Source organism: Lissotriton helveticus, chromosome 7, assembly GCF_964261635.1.
Source record: "Lissotriton helveticus chromosome 7, aLisHel1.1, whole genome shotgun sequence".
Taxonomy (NCBI): Eukaryota; Metazoa; Chordata; class Amphibia; order Caudata; family Salamandridae; genus Lissotriton; species Lissotriton helveticus.
In genome coordinates, this window is record NC_136068.1 from 1,064,892,075 (window position 1) to 1,064,911,438 (window position 19,364).

The window sequence follows — 19,364 nt, forward strand, 5'->3', positions numbered from 1 at the left end:
CAACTTCTTGCAGAATTCAAGAAGAGAGGAGGTTCTTATGTGGAGTGGGAGGTCGTTTCACAATTTAGTAGTGATGGAAGGGAGTGTCCGCCCTCCAGATCTGATATGTGCGTGGCATGTATGCGAGTAGGAATCCTGTGCAGCGGAGGTGTCTAAGTGGTTGGTGGACGGAGATGCGACTGTTCAGGTAGGTGGGGCCTAAGTTTTGTAGTGCCTTCTGTTTGTGTGTGGGGAGTTTGAAATGAGGACATTTGTGTATTGCGAGCCAACTGAGCTCGCTGAGGTGTAGTGCAATGTGAGTTCTATGTGGGAGGTTAAGGATGAGTCTGGCTGCCGAGTTTTGGTTGTTTTGCAGACTTTTGGTGAGTTGGTTGCTTGGTGATCTAGACGTAGAGGGTATGCCAGTAGTCCAACTTGCTGGTGACTAGGGTGTGAGTGACAGTTTTTCTGGTGTTGCTTGGGAGCCATTTCAAGATCATCCTCAGCATCATGGAACCAGGATGCAGTGAAGGCATTGACTTATACGGGCATGCCCATTTTGTTGTCAATGATGATTCCGAGGTTCCTAGTGTGGGTCCAAGTTCTGCCGGCCTCTACTTGGCGTCTTATGGTGAGGTGTTCTTGCTGAAGATCACCACTTCTGTTTTGTCAGTGTTGGCTTTCATCCAGTTACCGACCTCGGTCATGCAGTCTGTGAACTTGTTTCTTGTGTTGGGGTCTTGTCCGAGAGGTAGAGTATGAGTAAGCAGATGACATTGGCCATATGGATCAGTATGTGTTGAAGAGGGTATAGCTGAGCGATGAACCTTGAGGCACTGCGCAGATGAGTTTGCTGGCTTCCGAGGAGTAAGTTGCTAGGCTGACAGCTTGTGTTCTATCCATTAAGAAAGAGCAGATCCAATGGAGAGTAGGTCCTTGGATGCCAATTTTGTGTAGGAGGCTGATAAGACTGTGTCAAATGCAGAAGAGAGAATCAGGAGATTGAGGGCTTCTTTGTCTCCTCTGTCAAGGGACAGATGTAGTCTGTAGTAGCAATGGATGCTTTTTCTGTACTATGATTGAGCCTAAATCCATACTGTGTAGCATCAAGGAGCTGGCTGGAGAGGTGGTCGATGAGTGTCTCTAAGACCTTGGCCAGAAATGGTAGCAGGGAGATGGGTCTGTAGTTGGAGAGTGTGACTGGGTCAGCGGATGGTTTCTTGAGCAGGGGTGTGATGGTGGCAAGTTTCCAGGTGTCTAGGAATGTGGCTGAGTTGATAGAGGCATTAAGGATGGGTGTTAGAGCTTCGTTGATCAGTGGGAAACCTTTGGTGAAGGTCTGGTGAGGAAAAGGGTCAGATGGACCCCCAAGTAGATGGTATTCATTGTAGGGAATGTTTTGCTGGTGGTGAGGGCAGACTACAAGGTCAGGGTTTGCTTTTAGGCCATGATGAGAAGATGAGTTGCAGCAGTGATGAGGTCCGGTTGAGAGCCGAAGTTGCCTTATATTGAGATGATTTTGTTACAGAAAAATTCAGAGAGCTTGTTGAAAAGGTGTTGCCAGGGGTAATTTTGCTGGAGGCGGCAGGAGGCATGGTGAAACCTTTGCAATAATTTCATGCCGGACACTATATACAGCCTTTCTAATTTGCCTTATTTTGTTACTTCCGTGTCTGTTTGTATTGTTTTGTTTGGAAAAGCTGTGACACTAGTTAGGGGTTGCGCCAACTCCTCTTCGTATATATTAATCGTAAAAGTGCTGAGTATCCGTTTTCTAACTATCCAAATAGCATAAATTCAAGAGTCACTTTGAAATGGTGAAATCATTGAGGGTGGCAAAGACTTCCTCGGTGCAGTTTGTGCTGGTGTCGGTGCAATCTGCAAGAGCCCTTCAATATGTCCAGGGGAATAACTAGCAGCCTTTTCAGCAATGAGGGAAAAGCGAGAAGTCGTACTGTCAGGAAGCATTATAGGGCCATGAAAGGAGTGGTGCTTTATCCCAGAGCTCTGCAGAGCTTTACGGTTCCCCTAAGCACTCTGATGTGACTTGCACAGTGCAATGTGTTGCTGACTGACAATGCTTCCTGAGCCAGTGTCAGCGGTTTGTTGGTCCATTCGTAGTAAAGGAGAGCTAGATTGTTCATTCTGGGCATATTCCAAGCTCCGTGCCACACAAAGGACCAGGTTAGCTCACAAGCAGTTTCCCTTTGCAGGGAAACTACATGTGAGCTAACCACACGTTTCCAGGGCTTTGGTAGTACAGTGCAACACAAAGCAGGACCCTTTCAAGCAGATGGCAATGCCAAGCCTACAAGAGTTTATTTCTTAAAATAAACTATTTATGACCAATAAATTATCCTAACCTGACAGTCGGACCTGTTGAACAACCATAACAGTGCAACCTGTTTTTAAACCCACAGGTCACACATATGACACTAGTCAGTCACCATCAGCTCACCTGATTGAAGCTGCTTAACACTGATGAGGATAGACACCAAAGCCCCAAGAGATCTACAATTATGTATGGCATCTTGGGGGATTTCAAAACAATCCAACCTGCAATTTCCACCCTCATCCGTCACTATTTTCAAAACGGACATAGTAAAGCATTATAAATTATTTGAAAACAACAAGGCATATTTAAGGGATGACTGTAACACAGACAATTCACGTGAATCTATGTCCTCTCTCTCCCATCTCTACACAAGATTTCTTAATTGCTGTGTCCAGCATATGAGGAGGTTTGAAAGTCATTTGGAAATCACCATAAAATCAACAGGGGACTTGCAGTGTAATTTATAGCAGACAGCTAGTTATAACCTGTGTCCACTCTGTCTCTCCCATATCTTCCTCCTTTTGATCTTGACATGTTTAGAGCACCAAGGATGTGTGGGGTGGGAATGCCTGTGAATGGTGTATGGTCGTGCTCCCCTGCTCCATCTGTCTCACTGTGTATCTGCTATCCTAGTTGATGATCTTTTGCCCAGCCTCACACTACTTCCGGGTATATGCAGCGCACCGGGCCTGTCCCTTGACATGAGTGAGGGTCTGAACCCCCCCTTTCACCTGGAGGGACACACCAGGCATGTACTCATATCACTGACAGTGCACTAATGTCCCTGTCATGGGTTTAGTACATAGCGCCGTGGTGGCAGTGTTGTGTGAAACCATACTTTTGACCAGACCTTTTTATCTGTGTCACTGGAGTGTAGGCCTACTGGACCACTTGTGTTAAGTTCAACTTCCATGCCATCACCCAGATCCTAGCACCAACATTTCAAGTGTATGTTGTGCATCCTGGTACACGTGGGCTGCATGGTACCTGCATTGTGTGCATGAGTGTGCCTTTAGAATCCATTTTCGATGCCCTTAGCCCACCACCATGGAGAAGATGGAGGTGGAGTTGTTTTCCCATACAGTGAAACTGCTAACAATTCTGAAGCTGGAGGGAGAAGACCTAGACTCTAGAATGGGAAGAGAAGAGAAAGGCTCCTTTAGTAATTCGATAGGCCTTTAGCTTGAGGTTCTACTGATTACTCTTCCTGTAGCACTGCTATTTGGCAGATGGTGGGTGTAAAGGGTGAGACTGCAGTTTCTATTGTTCAAGGTGAAAGGGGCCCCTTAGATGAGGCCACCCTTTTGTCTTTCTTTTGTTCACATTTCAGGGAGGCTCATGAAAGCCGGGTGCAGGAAACTTACAATGTGTGCTTCTGTTGTGGGTGCTCCAGACTACCCTACTGTGAGGAGCATCCCTCTACACAAAGAGGAGTACCCCTCTACACAAAGGTAGTGTCTGAAAAAGACACTTGAAAGGAGAACCTTCCCAGCCTGTTCCGAAAGTGCAGACAGTGGATCCACATCTCCTGTCTGTTTTGACTGCATAAAAGTGGGACACACTTGTTCCAGTTTCAAGCTCTCTATGACCAAGGAAGAGTGTGCTCTGCAGAGTGCTCGAAGGACTGCTGTGCAACCAGAGCTGGCGTTTACCTAACAGCCAGCTTCCCAGAAGTGATGGGACATCACACGAGTCTTGCCTTGCTGGAAGAAGCTGTTAGTCTGCCCTGAAACACCTAGAATTCAGTCTGCTTCATGAGAAAGGAAAAGAGCCTGCTAGCCCTGCAGGAGGAGTCACTGCCCAGTGGGAGTCAGGTGCAGCAAGACCTCAGTGCAGGTGGCGTCTGCCAGATAAAGGAGATCGTCTGTGTGGCCCATGTGTCGGCCGCTGACCAGCCGCTGTAGGTAAGGGTGGTGGGCGGTGGTGCCGGCTGGGGGGGATTTCGAGGGACGATCACAAGGGAAAATTAAGTAAATAATTAATTAACCCTCATGGTCGTCTCTCGAAATCCCCCCCAACCGGCCCACCACCCGACAGCTCTACCTGCAACAGCCGCACCTGCCGCTGACAGGCTCTCCTGTTTGTGGTTCCAGGCAAGAACAGCAGAATCACGGCTGCCCGGTGCTGCTGCAAGTGTTCCTGTGCCATTGTGACCAAAAGAACTTTTGCGGCTACCATGTGCTGCTACACGCCATCCAAAATCTGAAACATACTTGTGTGCCACTGGGTCTGAAGAGATCGAGGCCTGGCCCAAGCTCGTTTCACAAGGAGCCTAGTGCCTTGAAGAGGAGCCGTGTGAAGCCTAGCACTCAGATCCTGGTCAGAGTGTGGGAAAGACAAGATCCAGCCTAGTGGGCCTTCTACGGCTCCAGGTGTTCTGTTTTGCATTCTCTGTGGGCACTCTGGCATCTGCTTCTGGTGCCACACTTCAGCCTCGACCTTGCTGCAGCCAGAGGAGGCTGCATCGGAAACGTGGCATGCATGCCCACCTAGAAGCAGGAGAAGGGATGCATGCTGCTGCCAACTAGCTGCCGCCTGACAGCTAAATACCTTTAGGACTCATTACAGTGAGGGAAAAACTTCATGAACTATGAAAGACTGAGCACAACGACATGCATGCGGGCCTAAACTCATACTATTACAACTACTCCAGCCATTGCCACTGATACCACTAAGTGTCAAGTGTTGAATGGGTAGTATTTAGTCCAGTTTGCACAGCCATGGTAGGACACAGACCCCAGGACATCAGATGGGAATGACCCAACCCCCTCGATTGAGGCCCAGCAACCCTTGCGTGTTCTGTGGCGTCCACATAGTGTTTGCCATCAGGTCACTTCTGCACCTCAGCAAAACACTTCCCATAGAGGCCCACAGCAAACACACCACTCTTAGCTCTCTTCCGAGCACTCTATCACGTTATAGTGTGTTACCAGCTCATCTGCTTGACCTCCTCACAATAGGGTAAGAAGTACTATACAAATGCAATTGAAATACAACAAAAACCTAAACTACCAAGCAAATGTAGGCCACAAGGGCCCAACTGTAGTAAAATAAACAGAACACCTCACATAGAAATACTTGGCAATGCGTTATACACCACAAATTGGCATTTTTGCTTTGTCTCTCTTTGGATCAGTTTGAGTCTACATTTCAATTTAGTTTCTGAATGAGGTTTTCTCCTGCTGGAGAAAAATTCTCCATTTGTTAACGCAAGATTACGTTACATCCATTCTCAGTGTCTTTGAATCGATCTGTGGTTGCGTGAAATGTAATTCACACAGCTAGGTGCTCTGTATGGTTGATGTGCTTCGTTGGTGTCCTATTTGGAAAAAGGATGGTGGATGTATATGCTTAGCGGTCCAGAGTATGTCAAACACTCTGGGAGTGGCGCAATGGAAATGGCAATTTCTGTAAAATAATCTGGGCTTATCTTTGCACCCGGCCCTCAAAACGCTACCTCAAGGGAGCCATGGTAGGGTCTTCGAACCGCTGGACCTGACAGACTAGGCAGGGGTGAGACCTGTAGTATGTCAGCATTTCTTTGGAGTAGACTGTGCTTAGGTACTTTGGGGGGTGGTGGGCTTCTAATAATGACAGTGGTGTTCGGACTCCTACCCATAAGCCCTCACTGGATGCCCAGTCTGGTTCCAGAAGGGAGGACCCATGCTGGCCTTAGGTGCTCGGCAGAGTGCTAGGCCTCGGCTTACTGGCATGGTTTGTACCATGATGAGTTCTGGCAGCTGGAGGTGGTCTCAGCATCTTGAATTTGAAGGCTTACCTTTGGTAGCCTTTCGGGGGAGAGACGTAGGCACTGCAGGTAGGCAACACACAGTCGATTGGATTAGAGGGTCCCCACAGCTCAAGACTTCACAACTTAAAAGTAACATAGTTAAAAGAATGACGAATGTAACTACACACTAAGTTCATGAAAGGTAAACAAAAATGTACTGGCTAACCACCCGCTGGATTGAAGACGTTACGAAGGGAAAACGGAGTAAAATTACTTCAACAGTTTTCAGTGACAGCGAATGAGGCCATCTGGTGACATAGAAAAATGAATGGGAAAGAAAGGGTGGGAAAGTCGGGAAAATGTTGCCATCGGAATTTCAGTGGTACTGCTGCCAAAGGAAGGACGACTTGAGGGTGCTCTTGGCTGTGGAGTAATGGTGACCAGTTTCCTCTGGATTTAGCAGTCCTTCATGGAGCTCACAGCCCTGAGGCTGAGTGTCCAGACTGAAGATTGACACTATATGCTCTGAAAAGGGCCAGCAAGATGAGCTCCCCCGAAGAAAAAGAGGTGGGCTGAGACAGCTCATGCAGAGACGGACTCAGGATTGAGGAGCTCTTTTCTATCACGTCCTCAGGGGAAATTCACACGCAGAGCATCTGGATCAAAATCACAAAATGGAGATGATGAGTCTGTTTTAAAGAGCGGCTTTGGCACAGCTGGAACACAGTCATAGAGGAGTGACCACATCATACACTATTTGATGTATATTCTCTCTCTCGTTTTTTTTCTGCATGACATCAATTCATCTGTTGCCTTTACGCATTGGTCCAACACACCCATTGCTAACTACCTCTTCACTCATTTAAACCCTCTTGTCATACTCTTGCCGTACCCCCTCCTCCCAGGCTGCTTAGTGATGATGGCTAAAGGCACCAGAGAATGAGGGTGTGCTTAAACATGACATCTGATCTGTGGCTTCCCCCAAGGCCAGGGCTCGAGTCGGGGTACCACGCGGGTGGACAGCGTCCCCCCACTTATTTTACCAGGAGGACGCCGTCCCCCCTGCCAAACAGCTGGACTTCACTCTTTGGCCTCTCTGGGACGAGGAGCTCGGCACCTTTCGTGACATCACTTCCTGTTGTGACGTCACTTCCGGTGACAGCGTCCCCCCACTTCTTTTTTTACGACTTGTGCCCTGCCCAAGGCTCATCTCTCAGCTCACACTCTTCAGCATCTACATGGCTCCGCTAGCCAACATCCTCTGCACCTATGGGCTCAACATCATCTCATACACCAACAACACAGCTCATCCTCTCCCTCTCTGATGACAATACAAACAGCTAATCAAAGGTTCACCGAATACCAGTGGTGTGGAAAAGGATTGGTGCGGTCGGGGGTGGCCAACGGTCTAGCTATGCCACTGCCAAATACATGTCAGAAGTCGCCCTCTGAATGAAGACCTACTGCCTGAAGCTCAACTCGCACCTGCCTGAGGGGGTACTCTTTGCAAAAGACACCTTGTTCTGGTCTTCTGACTGGTGGCCATCTGAACTAAGATTCACCCCATGTTTCCTAGATAGGAACCTAGGGATCATGATCAACAGCAACATCTCAATGTCCAGCCAGGTTAACTCAATCACCTCCTGCTTCAACTTTCTTAAGCTCCTCAGGAAAATCTTCAGATGGCTCCCCTTCAATATCCGTTGTGCTATCACCCGAGCTCTAATCACCATTAAGTTAGACTACGGCAACGCACTTAACATAGAAATCAACACTCAACTCACAAAAAGGGTCCAGGTCATCCAGAAGAACGAAGCAGCCAGGCAGACTTACATTCAATCTTCCCACCACCCGCACCCACATTTCCACTCAGCTCAAAAACCTCCTCTGGCTCCACATCCACAAATTCCCCCTTTTCAAACTACTAATGCATCCATGCAAAGCACTGCAAAACCTAGGTCCTACTTGCCTTAACAGCTGTGTCAGCTTTCACACCCCTGCCAGACACATCTGCTCCACCAACCGCCAGCTTAAATCTGTGCCCCCGAAGAGGTGGTGGTCATACCTTTTCATACCTGGCTCCTAAGGTATGTACCAGTCTCAAACCCTCACATCGGAGCCACCAGCATAGCACTAGAATTCGGGTAGAAACTTGGCTATTCTAATAAACTCCAGGCAGGGCAGTTTCCTCTTCTCTTAGCTCCAGGATACTCTTTCAACTAAATGCATGCTCTACAAATTTACATAATATAATATAACATAGTGTAGCATAGCATAATATAACATGACATACATCCTGACGGATCCGTATGCCTACAGGTATAGTACATGCAGTACTATGCTAAATCTGAAATAGTAGTAAGCTTAAACAAGAATTGTCCAGCAATGTCCCTCTTCCCACCTATCTGCGCTTCAGCATTACCTCCTATTCAATTCCTGGTCCCAGTCCTTGTGTGTGCACACTCTAAAAACAGGTACCTGCCTGCCTAGCTAAACAAAAAAAATTATTCAAACCATTCCCCCACCAGGTGTGTCTAAAAAGGTCCAACTATCCAGAAAAAAACTTTTTTGTTGGTGGGAGGCAGGCATCGGGTGCTTTCTGCCTACCTTTAGACCCTGTTTGGCCCCTTACTACCGCTTCACACCCACCGCTGGGTCCCAGTTCTTGCTTAGCCTACCTCCTTATCCCATTGCTGACTGCCTCTGGGTGTGGATGGATGATGTGGGCTGCCTTGGTGTGACTTTTAATTTTGGTTCTGTTCCTTCTCCTTTTTTGATTTGGGGTCTTTCAGATGTGGTGTGTGGCTCTTGCTGTGGGTTTACCCATGCCTGGCACTTGTGCACTAGTGGGCCTCCACCTGCTCCAGCGTGTGTGATGTTGTTGTTTTCGTGCCTTTTATGATTGTCCTTCCTCTCTCCACTTTACCAGGATTGACTGGTGTTTGCTGCAAAGGATCTGCAAATTAATTCTGCTCATCCTCTGATGGGTCCTCCTGGTAGCCCCTTGGGTTTTTGTGGTCCAGTCTGCTGGGTGGGCCTTGGAGTCTGGGTCCTTTTGGCAGGATACTTTAGTGGGTAATCTATGCCAGCCATGCCTTCTTTGGTAGATCCTAATGGCGTAATGTTGAGACAATGAAGTGATAAGGAGGCTATGTTTTGTTTGCTTAGCAATAATACCATTACTATGATGCTACTACCTTACCCCAGTCCTTACAACGCTTGCACCCTCCCTGCTGTGTACCCAGCTTTGATAGTGCTCCGCTGGGCAAATTTGGTAGTCGACTATGGAGATTTCTGGGTAGAGGTGGTCCTTTCTAGATTTCCTTGGAGGGTGAGGAGTCTTTTTTTTTTTATTAGGTAGGCAGTGGGTAGCCTGTTGATAGGGTGCATACGCACCTAATGATGTAAGCAGTGGAATGAGGAAGTAGAACGGGAGTAATGGGAATACCAGTAAATAATCAAAACGTTATTAAAAACTATTCTTCCATCATCACTTTGAAGGGACATTTTTAAGAGAATCTTCTTGGTTATGAAGGAGCTCTTACTCTGGAGGCAATAACATTCACGACATAACTCCAACCTGGCTGAAACGTTAAAAGTCATAGACAGCCCTGGACATAACCATTACTTCCATTCATGCATTTCTGGTAAGTTTCGGCTCTATTCCTCTTGTGACCAGACATCCACATCAATTAAAAAATGAATTTTGGTGCTATGTAAACCCATTGTTTATTTTTCAGCGAGGTGAATAGGTTCCACCTTCTGTGATGCTTAAAACATCTTTGCAGAGCATTGCCATTCAACAAGAATGACTGGTACCACGACAGGCCTCCTCTTCACACCTGTTAGACAGTTCTGCCCTTCTTCTCTGCCCGCCTGAGACCCCGGGTAAAGATGGCCACACCTTCTTTAAGCCCCATCTCGTCTTTGCCCACATTGAAGACAGACTTTCTCGATCTTAGTCTCAGTTAGAGATGGACTGCTTGTATCCTCCTTTAGAGATGGACATGCCTGATCATATAAACATTATTGATGGATGTGTCTGCTCGTATCTCCTGTAGAGACGGGCATGCTAATATCCATGTTAGAGATGGACATGCCTTCTAGTATAGGCTTTAGAGGTGTACTTTCCTGCTTTCGGCCACCATTAGATATGGACACTCCATCTTCAATCCCCATGAAGGACTCTCCTGATCTTACACCTGTTAGAGAAGAACACCCTTGTCTCACCCATCCAACAGATGGAGAGTCTCCTGTCAGCCTCCACTGGAGATGTCTCTCCAAATCTTACCACCAGTGTACATTTAGGTTCTTATTCGCCTACACCAGTTGGAGATGGACTCTCCTCTACCAGCCGCTGCTAACAAAATGACTCCTAGTGGAGACAAACCCTTCTCGCTTTCTTTCCTTGTAACGCAAGTCTCTACTTTTCTTCTCTTAGGCAAAGCTGTGCAAGGATGAATCAATTGGCCCGCGGCTCCCCCATCTTCATGTACCTGCTGCTCATGGAGATGTTGTTCAATGGCAGTGTGGCAGCCCAGCGGAGCAATCCCCGGCGGTCTCACGGGCATTCCGACAAGCCACAGCGTGATGTTCCTCGCAAGCAGCCTCCTGCACCCACGTCCTCCACACAACCCCAAAGCCAGACCTCCAGGTGAGACGAATGTGTACGAATTATTTAGTTGTCTTCTTTTAGATGGAAATAAAATAACAATGATGTCTGGAACTGCTTGACAAGCCCGAGACCATGGGGAGGTATAGCACAGTTGCAGGAAGATTTATCCTTATATATTCATTATTAGCTTCACTTACTGAAATTGTGCACTAAACATAAACATAGATGTGTAAAAAAAAACTACTGACTAAATGAATTATGTAGTTGTCTCTCCTTACAGAGTGGGTGAGTAAGTACTTGCAGTAACTAGGTCACAGGCATACATTAGAAGGCTCAGTGACAATTGGATGTGCGCTCCTGTTTATTCCCTTAAGTGCCAGTCCTGTACACAGCCTAGAGGGAGAGATATAACAGACAGATATCCCTGAACACCACAAGTGGTGGGTGCTTTCTCCAGTCCTGTCAGTCTGGAAGGCAATATGTTGGATGTGTGATTAGAAATCTCAGGCAGCACTTCCCCATATTGGGTCTCTGAAAAAGGGTTGTGAGGAAGGTACATCCTTAGGCACAGTGACCATGGGTGACCTAGGTGAGTTTAAATGGCAAGAAGCAGAAGGGAAGACTGCAGCTGAGGTAGGTGCACTGGTTGATTCTCTACAGCCTCCACAGCTGCATGTTCTAACTCAGGCAGAGGGAGGGGTACAGCTCCACTGGGCAAAGAGAGTGGAGTCACCATGTGTCTTGTGCGGGCAGTAGGACATGGTGTCTTATCAGATTTCAAAGTAACACAGCTGTGTTAGATAGAAAAGGTAATCCAAATTCTTCTTCATTTTTATCTTCAATCAAGCCCACCATCGCACGTTCTCCAACGCCAGAATCAGATCTTTAACTGTAGAGTTGAAGACTTGATTTTAGAGTTAGAATCATCACTGCCTTCATGCGACTATTAATTCACACGGTTAATACTTGTTTACATTCCCGATAACACATGGCCATGGAGTTGGAGTTCCTCTCCCTCATGGGTCCTTTGTTCATATTGGAAGGGATCTTGTACGCATAACAACAACTCATGAACAACACTCCAAGACAACTCAGGGGACAGGTCATGGAAAGACTTGGGTACAATGCACAAAGCAAGGGTGAGAAGCAGCTAACATCAACAGAGGAGCATTCCTACACCAGCCTCAGGGCATTCCTACACCAGCCTCCTGCATCGACCAATCTCTTTGATGAGAAGGAAGCCTCTGGTCCTGAATACATTAGTCATCATAATCCTGGAACTCTGGAGACCATGGGATTCCCCTCAGGGAACTCAGACGTTTGGAGCACCAGAGAAGGCTCACAATACAATACACCAGATATAACAAGTTTACAGGAGGAAAGTATCACGGGATTCCTGATTGTGATGGAGAACAGACATCCATCAGGGAGGAGCCCCCCCTTTCTAAGCAGAGAGGACCTGATATCACAAATGGTGGCCACAGATAATGGGAAGGGAGTCTGGTTGCTCCCCGGCAATTTGTGCACATGCCCGCCTAGCTCCTTTTCTTCTTTCTAGGAACTGCGATCTTCGTGTCTCTTCTGTAGCTCCAGTCTACCCAGAGTATAGGCATCAGTTCCTTTGTTCTCAGTTATTGTCTAGCTGTTGCTGGGCAGCAGTCACACTGTTGCGAAGAAACACCACATACTTGTGAAAGATTCATTGAGTGTCACCTGTTGTGTTGAGCAGCATCATAAAATCTTTAGCATCGTTTCCGTTTGAGTGGGTTAGAAAAACAAATTTCCACACATCTTCATATTTCGTGCAAATGTTTTACATTTGCTGTTTATTGGAGTACATGCATTGCAGTCTAGTGTTTCAAGAATGTTCTGGTTAATGCATTCTATGTCTTTGCTCAAAGGTTAGCGTTCTCTTCCAAGTCAGTTGTCTCCCTGACCAGCTCAGAGGAGTCCGCTCTCATCTTGTCTCCAACTTGAATAAAGTACTGAAGTTTACCTGTTCCGTATGCCACTTTCATTTACTACATTTATCTTCCCTTTTCTGTCGTGAATTAGAGTCTCAGAAGTGATAATTGATTGGTTGATCAGCATTTGTAAGGTTATATAACTAGTGAATGATTGGTTTCTGATTAGGTAGGAACATAGGTGGTGTCACCTTGGGCCTGTCCTGTGATCATGAAGGGGATGCCCCAGAGAAGAAGGAGACAAGAGAGTCTGTAGGTTGCTATAGACCAAAGTCAGACAGAATGCAATTTCCTGGTCATGTCTTGTGAACTCTAGGCACTTTGGGAAATCACTGTGTCCTATATACGACTGTGATCCCTGTGTATAGTGTAGATAATTGGTCTGTATGCATTTTAAGGACTTCTTTCAAGAAATCAGGTTTGCTAGTGTATGGAGATTGCTGGCTCCTGAGGTGGGCACAGATCCCGGACTGGCATCAGACCAGATACCTGGGAATAGTGATTCTCCGAATTATATGCCACGAGAATCTGAATTTCATTAAAGACACTGAGGCTAACAATATGCATTGTTCCTTTAATGCAGCTCTACACAGCCACTTTAAAGTATTACCTCACAAAGAACACTATTCCAAAACAAAATACTTCTGGCACTTAATAGGCAAGCACAAAGTACAATCTGCCTCTTTGAAATGCGGTCCAAATTCCTCTATCATGCATCATGAAGAATCCGAAAATGGCATGAGAACAACAGGATAAAGAAAAACTTCATAAATAACGAAGACGCTTCATAGTAGATCAAAGGAGAGAAAAACATCAAACGCACCGATATTCCAGGTGATGGAAAATCCACGAAGATCCAATCTACTGGACTTCATCTGAAATTAAAGAGGAATGTTAGTACATCCTATACAGCTAACTGTGTAAATGACCAAAAATCTGTCAACATATGAACTTATTCAATAAGCATAATATAAATGGTTAACTTTCTAAAACATTGTTTTAATATACTTTTATACTTATCTAAACACCTCAAGACAACTCCAGGGATTGGAGGGTGAAAAATGTTTAGCCTCTGTGTCTTTAATGCAATTCAGATTCTCTTGGCATATAATTAGTAGAATTGCTATTTCATTACAAGACCAGAGGCTACCATTATGCATGTTGGTAGTTCTGAAAACCCACATCTGACGTGCTCAATCGGCTTACAATAATATTTTGAAAAAGTAGCAGAATTTAACCAATCAGCGGCCCTAAGGATGTCCTCTAGTCTGCCACCCTTCCAGAAGGACTGACTAGCCATAGCACCCCTCATAGAGTGAGCTTGAAACTTGTTAAGGTCAGTGCCCCTAACTGCATAGTCCATTTAGCCCATCTTGCTAATGTTGCAGAGTTAACAGCTCTAAAGGGTTTTACAAAGGAAATGAGAAGTTGATTAACACCATCTGGATGATGTTCACTCATTCTTATGTCATACTCCTTCCAGTGGCAGCTGGTGACATTTGAAAGTGGTGAGGTGTAAAATGATTGTGGTACTGCACTGCGGCGAGCGAGCATAGCGTGCAAGCCCGAACAACCTACGGGGGTTCAGGGGTAGAACGAGTTTTCCCCCTGAGAAAATTTAAAAAAAAGAGAGGACAAATGGTGCATTGTCAAGCAAATTCGAGAAAGCAGGAAGGTTAATAAAGCAATTGAGAATCAACTAACTACACAAACAAGCACCCTGTTACATACTCACTGGAGCTGCTTTTGTTGATATAGAGGGCTGCAATGAGTATTGGTCAAGAAGATTAATTTAGTTGTTTCACCTCTCACTTTGGTTAACACCTCAACTATCCCCAAAGCCTGCATGACAACGAAAGTAATAGAAAATTAATCTGCTTTTAATGACCAATAAATTACTTTGAAACATCAATTAGGCAATCACAACTGCCAAAAAAGTTACACAACACATGATAGTTCAAACAAAATGGAATGTGAAAGTCAAATAAAAACTCTTACCTTTAGGGAATCAAAGCAGGCAATAACCCACCCATTTTCAACCTGGCAACTCTTGGTGAATGTGCAAAATTGCATTCCTCATGAGACCATGAGCAAGTTCCCCTCTGAAACTGCTTGCACACTTCAATTGTCAGCCATTTTGTATCACGTACAGGAGCCACTTTTATAGCCATGTTGGTAAAAAATGGATTTTCCTCTGTTGCAAATATAAAAAAATAAAATAAAAGGCAACACAAGACCCAGCAAGTTTCAAAATTCACGTTGAGAATAAATAACAAACATGCACAGCCTTTAATGGAGATGCTGTGAAGGAATAAATGTGGTTCCAGAGTCGAAAAGCAGTATGAAAACGTGATACCCGACGAGTGAAAAAAAATTCACTCGTCGATACATAATCCCCAAGTGAGGATTCGATGCAACAAACAAAACATGCTCAAAGGTAGCCCATGTGGTTAATGTAGAATCTTGATTGTTTCAGCAACAAACTTTAAAATAATCTGGAGTGCTATGCTGTGACTGCAGCCGGGACCAGTGTTCGTTCCAAGCATAAACACAGCCAACAACAAATGGAATACAGCACACCTCCAGTATTCTGTGATTCGGGCATCATCTTTTGAAGCGAGTTGTGTAGGAGGAGTAAGTCTCTTTGTAGGATAGTAATGTGCACCTCCAGCAGTGGGAAGTGATACAGATGCAGCACATGTGTGGAATAGGTGGCTTAGAGTGGGCATCTAAACACTATTTCTCTGGCATAGCTGGTCCCAATCATGCACAGAGACGGTGTAGCTAAAGGCTGGTTGGCAAGGTACTGCCTTGGCCTCCAGGGCAAGAGAAGTAAATAGGCATGCCTCTGGGTCAATACACAGGACCAGCAATCCTATGTGTGGGTCTGAGCACGGGACTCCTATACCTGGGTTCTGGCTTGATGCTGGTGACCTCTTCTAGGTCCGAAGTCCTTGCGGCACGGTCCAGTCTAAGGGCCTCTGAGTAGGGCACAGGAGAGTCGTCCTGTATAACTTCCAGTCCACAGCCTTTGGAGTCCACCCACGAGCACGCCCTCACTTCACCTACATCAGGGGGTGCTCCGGAGCAGGGACACTGTGCGGGCCAGGTGTTGGTAGCCCTTGGAGTCCAGCGTTAGATATAACAGAGCCCAGGCACCATACTGACCGCACTGATCCCTGCCGGGATGAAGGTTTTCCAGCACTAGTGTCCACGTGGAAAACTCTACACAAAAAATGGACACACTGGGTTTGTCATTGCCTCACAAAAATCTATTTATTTACCCCACTGGTGGACCAATCGGCAGCGCTCACACTTGTCAGGCTGCTTAAACAGGAAGAATATTTAGTTCACTTTATTTGGAGAAACATTACAGGAGGGCACTGAGCACCGCACTGAAATCCTCTCGTGCATCACAACAGCCCTGTACTGAAGCACACGGAGGACTGCAACAACTTACGCCTACCTTAAAGGACAGCGAACTCTGCCGTGCTATAGACCGGAGGGGGGGGGTGGAGCGTTGGAATGGGGCAAAGCAAGGACGATATGGCTCAAGTGCTGTGCGTAGAGTGGAATCTATCGACTTAGATCTAAGCAAAACCGATTATACAGGACTCAGGACTAAGCGATTTGTCTCTTGGCGCTTAACCAGTCGGAGAGTGTTCTTATTGAGCATATCAGTTCTTCAGCTTTGGGAGGCTGAAAGGCCAAGTCGGGCATGCCACGTGATGACCCCCATGCTTGATACCGACCACATATCAAGAACGGTTACCACTTGCTTTTAGTAGTTGATATAAAATTATAGTTTTACAACCTAATGTGGCCGCTAAACATTAATACATACCACTGACATTCTGCAGTTGGAAGGTAAGCCCTAAGCACGCTCCTTCCAAATACCGAATCGGTATGTAGTCACAATTCCAATTTGCAATTCGGTAACGTGCTACCAAATTGTAATTTGGGATTTATACACATCAGAATGCTTTTTTTGCGTTCGCCAAAAGGCCGATTCTACTTTTGCAACCGCAGAAAGGATTTGTACATATGACCCCAAGACCTGTGAGAGTGGATGTACATTTTTGAATGGGAAAATTCAAGGCGGGGAAGAAGGCAGAAGGAATTCTGTGGCAGTAGAGGTTGGGCACATGGGCGTCCGCAGGGGGGGGCAAGAGGGGGCGCTTGCCCCCCCTGGATTCAGGCCCAGTTCTAGAGGATGGGCCCACATACCTGGGCCGATTTTCCTACCTGAAAGGTTGCTACAGCGCCGAGTGTGACTCTCAGCAGGTCACAGAGTGAGGCCGGTCCATTGTCATGGGCAGAATGACAATGGGCCGGCAGAGGAGGCACAGCATGGAGCATCTCCGCCCATCCCAGGCCTCAGGAGGTAAGCAGCACATTTAGCAAGTCTTAGGCAGGGGACGGGAGCTTTAGTCTCTCACAGCAGGCCACAACAATCAGATAAAAAGCAATGGGGCGCGGGTGGGGGCTTTTGGGGAGCGGGGTTAGTGCAAACATTCTTAGTTTAAAAACTGTGAAGTGACAGACCGGATAGACCGGATTGAAATTGAAACTTTATTATGAAATTCCATCCGTTTGTGCAATGGGGAGAATGCTGTATACAGCTAACAGGGAAAAAACTCTGCAAAAAACACTAAGGACTGAAATAACTACATTTAAAGAACAATATGACTAAAAATGGAAAAAAAATGGAAATTCGATTTTGACCATGTTGTAGTGCAAAATTTAATTTCTCCTCCATGTTGTGGCCAAGGGAGACGTAAGAGCAGAGGAGAGAAAAAGAGAGAGACAGAGCCAAAAGGAAAAATAGGAAACGTAGTGGGGAGTAGAGACAAACGGAGAGGGGAGAGGAAAGAGGGAGAAATGATTGACGAGAGAAGATAGGAAAAGAGGCGAGAGGGGGGGACATAATTATAGATAAACACAATGACGGAAGGAGACGGAGGGAGACAGAGGGCGACAGACAGAGGGAGACAGACAAAGGGAAGGGGTCGACAGAGGGAGGGAGACAGATAGAGGAAGATACAGGGTGGGATACAGACAGAGAAAGACAGGGAGGGAGACAGAGAGAGAGGGAAAGAGAGGGAGACAGAGAGAGAGGGAGACAGAGAGAGAGGGAGTCAGACAGAGAGAGGGAGACCGAGAGAGAGAGGGGGGCCAAGAGAGAGGGAGACCAAGAGAGAGGGAGACAGAGGGAAACCGAGAGAGAGGGAGACAGAGGGAGGGAGACAGAGAGGGAGCCAGGGAGGGAGACAGAGGGAGAGAGACAGAGGGAGGGAGACAGAGACAGAGAGAAGGAGACTGAGGGAGGGAGACAAAGACAGACAGAGGGAGACAGAGAGAGAGGGAGACAGATAGGGAAGGAGACAGAGGGAGAGAGGGAGGGAGACACAGGGAGGGAGACAAAGGGAGGGAGACAGAGGGAGGGAGACTGGGAGGGAGCCAGGGAGGGAGACAGAGGGAGGGAGACAGAGAGAAGGAGACTGAGGGAGGGAGACAAAGACAGACAGAGGGAGACCGAGAGAGAGGGAGACAGATAGGGCAGGAGACAGAGGGAGAGAGGGAGGGAGACAGAGGAAGGGAGACAGAGGAAGGGAGACAGAGGAAGGGAGACCGAGGGAAGGAGACCGAGGGAAGGAGACCAAGAGAGGAAGACAGAGGCAGACAGAGGGAGACAGAGAGAGAGGGAGACAGATAGGCGGGAGACAGAGGAAGAGAGAGAGAGAGAGAGAGAGGGTGGGAGACAGAAGGAGGAAGACAGAGGGTGACAGACAGTGGTGGGGGGGTGACAGAGGGAGGGAGACAGATAGAGGGAGACAGACAGAGACAGACAGAGGGAGGGAGACAGAGAGAGAGGGAAATAAGGAGACAGAGAGAGAGGGAGACAGAGAGAGAGACGGAGAGAGGGAGACAGAGGGAGGGAGGCAGAGGGAGACAGAGAGAGAGGGAGACAGAGAGAGAGGGAGACAGAGGGAGACAGAGAGAGAGGGAGACAGAGAGGGAGGGAGGCAACGGGAGGGAGGCAGAGGGAAGGAGACTGAGGGACAGAGACTGAGGGAGGGAGAGAGAAAGAGGGAGACAGAGAGAGAGAGGGAGACAGACAGAGTGAGTGAGACAGAGGGATACAGAGAGAGAGATAGCAAGGGAGAGCAAGAGAGAGAGAGGGAGACAGAGAGGGAGGGAGACAGAGAGAGGGAGGGAGGGAGGGAGGGAGACAGAGACAGATAGAGACAGACAGACAGATGGAGGCAGAGACAGGGACAGGGGAAGACACACAGAGACAGACAGAGAGACGGAGAGGGAGACAGAGGGAGGGAAAGAGGGACAGATAGAGACATACAGATAGAGGCAGAGACAGGGACAGACAGATTGGGGCAGAGACTAAGACAGACAGAGAGACAGAGAGACATAGAGGGAGACGGAGGCGGCTACGGTGGAGTACCACGCCTCCACGTAGCACCTGAGTGCCATGCTGCTGCCCCTCCCCCACACGAGGTACACGATGGTGGAAGGTGTCGGCGTTTGTCTCGGCGTCTGTCTCTCGTAGCGGGATTGAAAGCTACGGCGGTTTTTGACCAGCGTTTCTTTGGTGCCTTGAGCCATATTCGGTTGGGACGCGAGGAAGAAGATCAACGGTTGGAATTAACAATTAACAACGCCATAATGCTGAAGAGACCATGCTGAGGGAGCCACTCCGCTTTTCCGTGGGGTATAGCATGGCGG

At 47.2% G+C, this 19,364-nt stretch overlaps 1 protein-coding gene across 1 annotated transcript in view; it reads left to right on the forward strand.

Annotated features, from left to right (window-relative positions):
• The window catches only part of C1QTNF1 (C1q and TNF related 1), a 112,561-nt gene that overhangs the window by 15,805 nt on the left and 77,392 nt on the right, over positions 1-19,364 (forward strand). The window contains exon 2 of the mRNA XM_078653975.1: positions 10,486-10,698. Within this exon, the coding sequence (XP_078510101.1) occupies positions 10,502-10,698 (197 nt within the window). The 5' untranslated portion in view covers positions 10,486-10,501. The remainder of the gene's footprint in view (positions 1-10,485; positions 10,699-19,364) is intronic.